This window comes from Marmota marmota, unplaced genomic scaffold (assembly GCF_001458135.2).
Source record: "Marmota marmota marmota unplaced genomic scaffold, marMar, whole genome shotgun sequence".
In the NCBI taxonomy this organism is placed as follows: domain Eukaryota; kingdom Metazoa; phylum Chordata; class Mammalia; order Rodentia; family Sciuridae; genus Marmota; species Marmota marmota.
In genome coordinates this window covers 37,800,482-37,812,501 of record NW_026000026.1, presented here as the reverse complement: position 1 = coordinate 37,812,501, position 12,020 = coordinate 37,800,482, and the positions used below count along the sequence as shown (strand labels likewise).

Here is a 12,020-nt window from a genome sequence, read left to right as displayed (position 1 = left end):
GGTTCCATGTGGTATTGGCATTTTCTAAGCGGTGCCCTGATTCCTGTCTATGAACAAGACCTTTCAGGCATCCTATCATGTGCAGATAGGATAGGAGCCTCTTTGTTAAGGATGTCTATGTCAAAGGGAGACTTCACTCTGCATAAATGCCAGATTGATTGAGATGCTATGGTAAATTGCCTCCAACAAGTACAGCCTGCAAGTATTCCTATCCTTGTGTACTCAAGTTGATTCTCTTATCAAGAGACAAGGTCTAGGGCTGGGTTTGTAGCTCAGTGATAGAATGCTTGCCTAGCATGTGAGAGGCACTGGGTTTGATCCACAGAACACCTAAACATAAATAAATAAAATAAAAGTATTGTGTCCAACTACAACTAAAAAAATTTAAAAAAATACTTAGGCAAGGTCTATTTCACCTTCTTGGAATCTGGGATGACCTTGTGATATGATTTGGCCAACAGGGCATGACAAAAGTGATGCTGTTTCAGTTCAGGGACAATCCCTTAAAATGATGGCAGCTTCTGCTTTTGCTCCTTTGGAAGCCAGTTGTTGTGTTGTAAGGAAGCTCTGGCTAAATAGTCAAACAGAAAGAGAATACATGCAGAAAAAGCCATGTGAAAGAGAATAAGGCACCCAAGTCAATAGCCAGTACCAAGGGTTAGAGGTGTAAATGACATAATTTTGGATATTCCAGTCCCAGATGAACTCTCAGTTGAACACAGTCCCAGGAAGAATACAACATAGAGCAGAAGTACTGCCCAGTTGGTTCAGATGACCCAGGTAGAATGGAGAATAATAAAATCACTTCTGTGTAAACCATTGTGCTTTGGGGTGATTTGTTACATAGCAATGGACAACTGAGCAGTTACCATTGCTAATGCAACCTAAATTATAGGTTAATGCCACACTGGTTTGGAGCCAGAAGTCCATACCTGGCTTGCTTGTCCTTCTGATATCATGGTAGGACACAGGCCCACATACCATTAACAAATTCTTCAGCTGAAATGGTTTCTCTGTGTAACTAATGAGAATATTTGACACTAAAATGGTGGTGGTACTCTTAGTTTCAGCCAGGGTTAAAGTGCCTGAAACTTAATTTTCCATCAGTAGAGTCGAGTTCTGTTTATTTGTAATTGATTTCAGTTACTCTGGTTAAAGGAGATGCCTAGTGTGCTTTCCCTTAGCCCATATATACTCCCACTAGTCCAAGTCGGAATGACAGGTGTTTGATAAGGGCTGTCTTCTTCCTTTCTGAGGCTGGCACTGGCACAAATGACACAAGGAGAAATAGCTATACTTGAGGTTATGACACAGAATAAATATGAGATTACTTGTTAAAATTAGCAAGTTTAGGATTAGTGAAGAGTTAATTATTCTTGAGCAGGGTTTCTCAACCTTGGCATTATTGCCATTTTGAGCTAGACAATTCTTTGTTGTGAGGGAAGATGTCTTGTGTATTGCAGAATGCTTAGCAGCTACCCTAGCCTCTCCCCACTAGATACCAGCGGCATCCTATTGCAAATGTAGTAACTGAAAATTGCCAAATATGCCTACACTGGGGACAGTTGAGGACCACTAGTTTAGAGTCCCAAAGACTTCTGTATTAGTGCCATACTGCTGGGTAATGTAACCTTAGGAGGTAATGATAGGTGATACAGGAAGTGGGCTATGAGAAATTTAAAATGCCTCCTTTGCAACCCCTCAGTAGCTCTGGGAATATTCAGAACAGCAGTACTTTGGGAGGCAAGTACTAGAGTTAAATTTTTTAAAAAAGATACCATAATTATCAATATTATTTTAAATATGGGAGAATTTGCTTATTTCTAAAAGGGATGGCAGTATATTTCTTTAGTTATTTGTTTATCAGCTGTTATGGTTTGAATCTGAGGTGTCTCCACAAAGCTTTTATGTTAATAAGGAATATTCAAAGGTGAAATTATTATGAGAGTTGTAAACTAAACAGTCCATCCTGGTTTGAATGGATTAACTGGGTGGTTAATTGTTGGCAGCTAGTGTACGCCTAGAGGAGGTGCTCACTGGGGGTGTGTCATGGAAAAGTTTGTCTTCCCTGCAGCCCCTTCCCATCTCTCTCTGCTTCCTGGCTAGCATGAGGTGAGTAGCTTTCCTCTGCCACTTTCCTTCCACCATGATAATCCACCTCACCTCAGGTCCAAAGCAATGAGGGTGACCAACCATGGACTGAGCCTCTGAAACTGCGAGTCTCAAATAAATTTTTCTCCTCTAAGTTGGTTTTGTCAGGTATTTTGGTCATAGCAACATAAAGCTGACTAACACATTACTTATGTAAGGGATTGATCAGACTAGCCAGCTGAAGGTAGCTAGCTCTTAAGTCTCCTTTGCAGTCATACTCCTCCTGGTTGGAAGGTTAAACAGCCTTTCTTTACTTTTAACATTTTTCACTTCTCTATCATTATTTCATAGTAAATCTCTCCCTTGAATACTCTAACATTAAGATTGTCTGAGAATTGATTTAGGTAGGAATGGGTACTCCAAGATAATATTTCCTTGGCCTATGGATTAGGAAACCCAACAGCAAAAAATGCTTAGATGTGATTTTCATTTTAACAATGATAATTCGTTTAGGTAGAGAATGAAGCAATTTATATCATAACCCGAAATATAAAAAAGTACAGCTATGAATGGCTTAGTGTTTGCTCAACTTAAAAGGAGACAGAAAAACTTGATCCTGAGCATATATTAAAATGTTAAGATCATCACACTGCCATCCTCCCTCCTCCCTGGGCTCTGGAGAAAGCTTTTTGTATTCTGATGCCAGTCACTGAACTTGAAGTTGGCCAAATTCAGAAAGCAGCTGGTGGTTGAATGCACTGTCTAGTTAGCGGTATCAGGGGCCACTGATTGAAACAAATATTACAGAGGAAAGGCAAGGAACATTCTGATGTTGAGTAACTCAGTCACAAAACATGTCTAAAACTCCATCAACACACATTAATTATGAGAACACTTCTGATGAAGGCTTCAAGAGCATGTGAACCTCCCAGGTGTTCCACCATATGCAAAATGTCATTGAAAAGATGGAGACCCAAGGACTGACAACTCCCATAAGTAACTCTGTTTCAGGTTTTTTCATAATATCCATACCTAACTTGTTTCTTCATTTACCTAGGAAAGGTCAGTTTTCCCCCATCGATCATCCCTTCTATGGGTGTTAAAATGGCTGTGGTTATTTACACACCTGTAGATGCCCTCTACCAGGATGAGAATCTTCTTCCAAGCTCTGCGGGTTCGAGGCTGACCATAGATGATAGCTTCTCTCAGGAGCTTCTCTAAGTCTTCTATATCTTTATATAATAAAAAAAATTAATAATAAGAAGAAGAAGAAGAAAGAGAGGAGAGAGAGAGAGAGAGAGAGAGAGAGAGAGAGAAATTAAGTCATGAGAGGGTTTTTCTTTCCCTCCCTCATTTTCTCTCCTAAGAAGGTGTCAGATAATTTAGGTTCACACTCAGACTTGAACTTTCAGAGAACTAAGTTAGAATCAGAGAACATCAGGGACGACAGAACTCTATTTCTTAGTAAAACTTAACTCTCTTGAGATGAATAGCTGGATTTGTATGAGCAGGCAGAGTCAACCTTACGGAAGGTGCGTGTTTTCCAAGGCTCTTAACGGTTTCTTCTGCTACATTAAAGAGCTTGAAATTCTACATTTAATGCATCTCTTAAGCTAAAGCTTGTTGTCAGTTTAAAATGACCTCTGAGAGATACAAGTAACTCCCACTCAGGTATTGTGCAGACAAGTATACTAGGATTTAATTAAGTTTTCATAGCATGGCAACTTTGCTGGTGGGGGATCTCACTTCCTATGCTATGGGACTTGATTTTTTTTTCTTGGTACCTGGGATTGAACCCAGGGGTGCTTAACCCCTGAAACACATCCCCAGCCCTTTTTATTTAGAGACAGGTTCTCACTGAGTTACTTAGGGCCTTGTTAAGTTGCTGAAGCTGGCTTTGAATTCAGGATCCTTCTGCCTCAGCCTCCTGAGCCACTGCGATTATAGACATGTGCCATCAAGCCTGGCTGGGCTTGATTTTTGACATCTTTCAATTTTAGAAGTTTCAAAACTATAAGAGGGTAGGACAACTAGTCCTCCTTTGTAAAATGTTTGCAGAGTTCTGGACACATTAATAATAGCTCCTAATTATTGAATCCTGTACGTGTGCATTCACCCTTCCAAGCCCATTCGTTCTTTGTTAAAGTTCATTTAATCCGCATAAGAACCCTCTGAAGAAAGTACTAAAAATATGTCCATTTTATGATTTAGGAAACTGAGGCACAGAGGGGTTTGGTAAACTACCCAAGGTCTAGATCATAAATGGCAAAGTCAGGATTTGACCTCATAGTCTGTACTGTGATTCTCATTTGTGACTGCTACCCTTACTGCTTTATGTGAAAACCATGTGCTATCTTCTCAAACTCCATGATAATGTAGAAAGAAGGAGGAAAGTCCAGCAGATCATCTTTGTTAACATTTACTGACAAATATAATTAACAGTGCATTTCATTTATCTGCAATTTGATGTAAATGGCTGGGCTTGGGTTGAGAGATTATGATGAACTTGTCTATCAACTCAGCTATTTGGTGTGTGTGTGAGCGTGTGTTGGTGCGTGTGTGAGTGTGTGTTGGTGTGTGTGAGTATGTGTGTGTGTGTGTGTGTGTGTGTGTGAGAGAGAGAGAGAGAGAGAGAGAGAGAGAGAGAGAGAGAATGAATCATCAAGTACATTTGAGCAAAGTACATTCAATAAAGGTGCCTTCATCTGAATAGGAGTAAGCTTGGATAAATCAGATTTTGCTGGCTCGTTTCAGAACATTTTTGCAAAGGAAACCCTGGTTTCTTTGTGTCTTACAACCTGTCACCAGCACCAACATACTATCTTGAGCTCTGACATTCAGAAAAAGTATGTGACATGTAACTAGGAGCATTATGTTCTAGAAAGCACTCTTGGAAATCCAAGACTTAGCTCTAACACACTCTTTGACATCCTTTGATCTTCTTAAGAAAACTCATAGTGTATTTTATGAAGTAATGAAGAAATGAAGAAATAATTCTTTATTCAAATAAATAAGGCCTTACATATTGGCAAGAGCCCCTTTTTAGTGTTTCATCAATCACATTTGGCATCATATGTGAACCAACAGATAAAAAAATGTCACTTTTATTTCTTTAATTATCCAGAGACTAACTTTCTGGGTGATACATCTGTTTAGTTACAGAATTAATCAATGGTAATGATAACATGGGAATCTGTGAAAAAAAGAAATAAAAGAGATGGTAGATTTTCATTTTATTTCATGCTACTTTTTTTCCTTTTGTCTGCAAAACAGGCTTAATGATATGCCTGGCATCAGTATTGTTTCCTATGCGTCAAGTACATCCTAATTGCCAAATATATGGGGCTTTTACAATTATAGGCTTCTTTCCCCCCAGTCCTGTCCTATTAGACATACGAGTGGCATTTGATATAATTCAGCCTGTACTTAGCTTTAAGTTTCTCTCCTCTAGTGTTTGGACACCATTCTTCTTTGGTTTCGGTTATCCCTCTTCCCACTATTTCTAGTGTCCTTTATAGGAGCTATTTCTTCTTTCTACCACTGTTCTTTTTGGTGTTCATCTCTTGTCTTTTATTTTGTCATTTATTTGCCAGTGGTCTCCACCCTCAGTGTGAACAGAATACACCATCTAGGGTTCTGATCAACATGCAGACTCCTGATGTTTCTATTGAAATTGACTCTCTCCTGAGAGTTGGTGTGAGATGAGGCCCAAGTGTTTGCATGTTTGGGCTCTTAGAGCTCTTGGATGCTTAACTCCAAGCCAGATCTCTGTTCTGGGTTACAAACTGTTTTTCCAACCTTATAACTCTTTAGACAAATCCGTGGGTATCTCAAACCCAACATTTCCAAGATGGAACTCATGGCAGATTGCATTATTAAACTTATTTCCCACTCTCCCTTCATTTGAGTTTTTTGCTATATGACTTTGCCATTTTTTTCCTACTAAAAAGGTAGACAACCTGCCTCTTGACTGGGGTTCAGCCAAGTGAATATCTTGGGTTAATCAAGTGTAAAGAGGAGACAGTTTGCTAGTTCCAAGTACAGGTTGGAAAAAAGGCCTTATATATTTCTATTCTTTCTCTTTAGCTTCTGCTAGTGTCTTGATAAAAAAAAATCCCCAGGCTAGTCCACTAGTCCCAGGATGGTCCCAGGAAAAAATAAAAGATAGGCAGGGCTTAGTTATCCCAACCCTCCTACAATCTCAAGTGAGAAATAAGTGCTGATTTTTATGTGCTATTGAGGTTTTTAGGTTATTTGTTATAACAACAGGGACCTTATACAATCTCAAAAGTCCCTTTCTAGTTTAGCCTCTGCATATTTTTCCGACATAGTTTCTCAGTGTTCTCTAACACACAGTCTCCAAGCTCTTCCACACATGTCTTTTTCCTGTTGTCTATCTGAAGAGTTCCACTCATCATTCAAACATCAACTCAAAAGTTCCTGGTCAATAATGGGGCTTTCTCCTCAGTGCCCCTCACGACTCATCTATTCTTCTTTTAAGCACCCATCACAAGACTCATTATTGATTTTCATATCTCTCCTCCCTGGAAGACAGGGGCCTTCTCTTCTTTATCTTTCTAGCCAAAGTCCAAGTACAAATATTAGGGACACATCAATATTGGATTATTGGATCGATTCTCTTTTCATAAAAGTAAAGACCACTTTTAGATATAAGTAAAAATTGTTAGAAAGGATAATTGCCAACTGTCTGTGACAATTCTTTAATCATCTGTGCTTTTGTTTTTATTTCAAAGACAGGTAGGTCTATCTCTTCTGAATTTTTTTTTTTTTTTTTGGTGCATGTTTTATCATTAACCACTAGATGGCAGCCAAGGAAACAAAAAGTAGCTCTGTCAAATTTTCAAGGGTCATCAACCCTCACTTGTGTTGTTGTTGTCATTTATGCTGTAGTCTGAGTGTCTAAAATGTTGAAAGGACCTAGTGATTGGAGGAACTTGTGTCCCTTTTCTCCATCTACTGCAGGCTGTTAGCCTCTGAATGGATAAAGCAAGCTCTATTTAATGGATGTTTTTCCTTTCCAGATTTGAAATTTGGAAGTTTTGTATAGAAATGATACATGATGAGGATGACTCGAATGCCATCCTTATAAAAACCAGCTCAAGTGAACTGCATTCACAGTCATTTTAAGATGGAGATTGCAAGATTTTGAAAAATCTGTAAATCCACAGGCTTTTTCTTTCCCCTTGAAAATGTCCTATACGCCCTCTACAGGGCTAGTTTTAAAATGAATGCCACTAGTCCTACAGAGAAGTTTCTCTCTTCTTTTAATAGCAAGCAGAACATGAAAATAAGCCATTAAGTGACATGATACATTTTATGCCCTTTTCCCAATGAAACCAAAAGGATTCCTAGTGCCTCCAAAACTGTGCCTCATCATTTGTCACTTGAATAGCAAATTCCATGAAGAGAGGCTTTTGGTGGACTTCACAAAACCCCCCAGTGTGCACATACTGTATTCTCTGCATACAAAAAAAAAAAAAAAAAATCAGAGATTTTTTTTTTCCCTCCTGGTTTCCCCTGGGAGGGACAAAATCACTGACCTAGAATCACAGAAGTTGGACAGGGAAAGGGATGACTTCACTCAGCCTGAGTTCTGTACCCACATTAGCCTCGCTTGGGCAGTTTCCTCTCTGGTTCTGCAAGTCTTGCTCTGCAAGTCTCTGTGTGTCAGTTTCAAACCCGTAGGATTCAGGGGATTGTGATTTATGTTCTGTAGGCCTTGTGGGATTGTGCCATTTCCGCAAGCCACCTGCTAACATCTTCGAGGGATCTTTAAGTAGTAATACTTACTACATCCCTTATTCTGGCATTATGTTAATCCTTACAACAACTCTGAGAAATAGGGAAGAATGACTAGGTGATTTTTCTTTTTTTCAGAGAGCAAACTAATGCCAAATTTGTTTAGAAAAAAAGTCCCCCAACAAGCCCATTTTTGTTGTTTTATAAGAAAACTCTGAGATGTGGAAATTCAAATAAAGGAATGAGTTTTGACACTATCAAGGCACACAGTACTATTGTACAAAGTTGTTGTAAAGTCATAATGACATACTATGTGATTATAATCACTGTAAATGTGAGCATCAACAATGCTTTAGATGTTACTCACCACAAAATCTGACTCACCAGGGAGGTTTCTTTTGCTCTGTGGAGAACTAAGAGGATGGACCTGACAAGATGGTTGTGAATATTTAACTATCAAAAATGAAAACGTGGAGGCTATGGTCCATGGCTGGTACAACAGGCCTGGTCTTTCACAGATATGGTCAACTGGATTGCGGAATTACTACATATCTGGAATAATCCAAGGATGTGTTGAAAACTGCAATCAAGCTTGGATGACACATATACTTGGCAAGCCCGAGCCTGTGCCTGTCCTTAAATTCAAAGCCCTGATAACATCAGCAAGCCTGCTAGATGTGCGAAAGCTATATATAGATATGATCTTAAGAAAAGAGAGCATCTGAAAGCATGGACACCAGAATCTTCCAAGAAGGGCAGATTAGGTGTAGTTCCAAGTGTGTCTTCCTGAAGATGAGAACTGGATGCTTATTTCTGTTCCTTTTTTACTGTAGAGTGACAACACCATTCCTCCTCCCATATTTTTGTCATTTGTCTCTTCTTGTGGATAAAGCCTGGATTTTGTGTGAGGGCTTCCTTTATTGCCCATTTCTCTGCCTTCTCTCTCTTTCAGAAGAAGATCGGGGCTGCCTGCCTCCTCTGCCTCCCCTTTCTGTATGTTTCCTGGTGTGGTTGGTGGCTTATCTTTTATCATTCAGGGCTTCTCAAAACCTATCTCCAGCTGCATTAAGACTTTTTTTAGGGGTGGCATGGGCATGGGGATTGAACACAGGAGAGCTTTACCACTGAGCTTCATTCCTATATCTCCAGTCTTTTTTTTTTTTAATTAATTTTAACCCAAGGTCTTGCTAATTTGTTGAGGCTGGCTTTGAACTTGTTATCCTCCGGCCTCAGCCTCCTGAGTCCCTGGGATTTCAGGCGTGCACCTCCTTGCCCAGATAGAGATGCTTTTTGGTTCTTACTCCACGGGATACTGATCAAAAACAATTTCACATCTGCATAGGATAGGCACTCAACAGATATTTTATAAATTAAAAAATGGATGGATGATAATGAATGAATGCTACTCTTTAGTGTTTCTCCTCTCTTGCTTCTTGTCATTACTTCTTTTGTTCCCTTGGAGATTTGTCCATTTTAATCCTTTAAGATTAAGCCCAAGTGTGGGATAATTATGAGTAGGTATTTAAATGTGAATGATAAAGAAATTATTCTTTTATGATGGTGATAAGGAAGACTGCCCCCCCCCCCCCTTGTTAAGTCTTTTGGGGAAAAATCATAATGGCTAACTTTGACAAGCAAAACAAATATTTTTCTGAAAGTGATTTTTATGGAGTTTATTTTCTATGAAATCACTGCGAGTATTCTTGGTGCACAGAAAAGTTGGTGCCTTTACATTTTAAAACATATTGGGCAAATACATTGGTACAGATTTTCTTAGCTCTGGATTGAACCAAAGTATTCACCCAGGACAGATGTCTTGGGCTTAAATCCCAGCTCTGCCTCAAACTAGCTCTCTGTCTCTAAGCAAGTCACTTCACCGCTTTGTGCCTCTGTCTCTTCTCCTATCATAAAGGGGAAATAACAGCAGATGCGATGTGGTATAGTTGTGAGACTAAAATTGTCAGTGTATATAAAAGGCTCATTATAGCAAGCTTTCTATATTTTTAACTTATGTTAAAAGATAATCTAGTTGAAGATCCCAAGTCGGACCTGGAGATCTAAAAGGCCATGACTTGCAAAGGAGTGTAAGCAATGTTTATAGGTTTGACCTTTCACGTAAACAACCTCATGACCCCTCGTTATACAGAGGAGGCAGTGCTCAGAGTTTTCCAGCAAACACTAGACTCTTTGTTCTTCCTCCTCTTGGCCTTGAATTGCTGCTAGGTAGAATTTTGGTTCCTCTTCACTTTTTTTTTTTTTTGTTTTAAACCACTCCAAATTCTTAGCTCACTTGGACTTCTGATCTCATGGCAACTCTCTTAGCAAAGAGACATCTTCTCTTCTGCAAGACTAGCTTAAGAAATCCTTTGTGACACACTTGAGGATAAAGGTTGCTTGCTCCAGGTGTGGTCCTGCACAACAGCATCAGAATCAGCTGGGAGCTCTTCAGAATGCAGAGTCTCAAGTCCCTGTCTAGGCCCATGAAATCAGAGCAGTGCTCTACCACTGAGCTACATCCCCAGCCCACAGTCTGCTTTTTAACAGGACCCCCAGATGCCTTATCTGCACACTAAAGCTTGAGAGACTTGTTCTTGACTCTAGATCATATGTAATTACCAGTAATGTGAGCAGGTTGAGGGAAGAAATAACTTAGTCTTGACTTCTCCAACTATCAGAAGAAGATGCTGCCCTTTCCAGGGAGTTAAAGCCTCTCCAGGGTTTGAGATCTTTGAATGCTCAGGGGGTTAATACATTCTGCCCAGAAAATGTGTTTCCCAAAGTTGCATAAGTGTCCCACAGAGGCTTTTGCTCATTTCTTCAAAATGCAGCAGAATCACAGTGGAAAACAAATGTGTTGGTTCCTGGGTAGATCTGGTTCCTTAGCTTAGGCTGCAAAATAGCTGCAGAGTGTTTTGGGGTACGCAGTGAGTCAATCTGAGGATGGGCTATTTCATTGAAGCTTCATACAGTAGAAAATGCAAGAAGATATTCCTAATATTTAGCTGGCAAGAATGCAAAGGCCAAACTGTAGCATTCTGAGTGGAAATTTAAGCAACCAATAGGATAGGACTCCAATAGCCATTACATTGGAATGGCTTTTTTTACATAAGGGGATACAGTTTTCTGGGTCCTACAAGTGATCTAGCATTACTGGACTCAAGCAGAGTTAAGAAATGCTGTGGGTGTTCTAATGTTATCCTTCAATGTCAGCTCCTTTTTGCAAACACAGGCCATTCTTTATACAAGAACACTTTTTTTGACTGTGAACATATACATACTTGGCCTGAGAAATGAACAGTCCTCAATTCATCCCAGATGGGAATTGGAGGATAAATACCCCAGCTCCCTCCCTTATCAGGTGGGATAACACTGAGGTATCTACACTGGTGCTCAGATCTCCCTACTAGGATTGAGATCCTAGTAGGAATTGTCCGCTGTGGAAATTTATTCTACAATGCACCCTGCATTTGCTGCCTTCTCTTCCCTGTCTCTGTCAGCAAACTTCCTTCAAAAAGCTAGATAGTAATATCTTAAGCTTTGTGAACCCCATATGGTCTTCATCACACATTCTCCTCTGTTAACTATACAATGTAAAATTAAAATGTAAAAACTGTTGTGCTTGGTGGTACACACATATAATCCTGGCTACTTGGGAAGCTGGGCAGGAAGACTGTAAAATCTATTCTAAGCTTGCAGGGGTAGGTTATACAGACATCCCCTTCAGTATATTTAACAATGACATATTACTCTTACCTAATATTATCTAATCTATTGTTCATCATCCAATTTCGTGCATTGGCTTGGAAATCGCTTTTATAGCAATTTATTCCCATCTCTTACAGAATGCATTCTAGGACCAGGTATTGCACTCAGTTGTCACAGCTCTTCAAGTAGCCTCTATTCTGGAGCATTTCTTCAGCCTCTCTTTGTCTTTTATGCTATTGACATGTTTGGAAAATACAATTCTATTGTTTTAATAGAACATTTCTTTTTTTTTTAAATTTTTTATTGTGGGTTGTTCAAAACATTACAAATTTCTTGACATATCATATTCCACACTTTGATTCAAGTGGGTTATGAACTCCCACCTTCACCCCATACACAGATTGCAGAATCACATCAGTTACACATCCATTGATTTACATATTGCCATACTAGTGTCTGTTGTG

General features: G+C 39.4%; 1 protein-coding gene across 2 annotated transcripts in view; it reads right to left on the bottom strand.

Annotated features, from left to right (window-relative positions):
• The window catches only part of Sptlc3 (serine palmitoyltransferase long chain base subunit 3), a 139,220-nt gene that overhangs the window by 51,275 nt on the left and 75,925 nt on the right, over positions 1 to 12,020 (bottom strand). The window contains exon 7 of one of the 2 annotated variants that reach the window (XM_015476042.2): positions 3,218 to 3,323. In XM_015476042.2, the coding sequence (XP_015331528.1) occupies positions 3,218 to 3,323 (106 nt within the window). The remainder of the gene's footprint in view (positions 1 to 3,217; positions 3,324 to 12,020) is intronic. The other variant, XM_048811319.1, reaches the window with a different exon arrangement.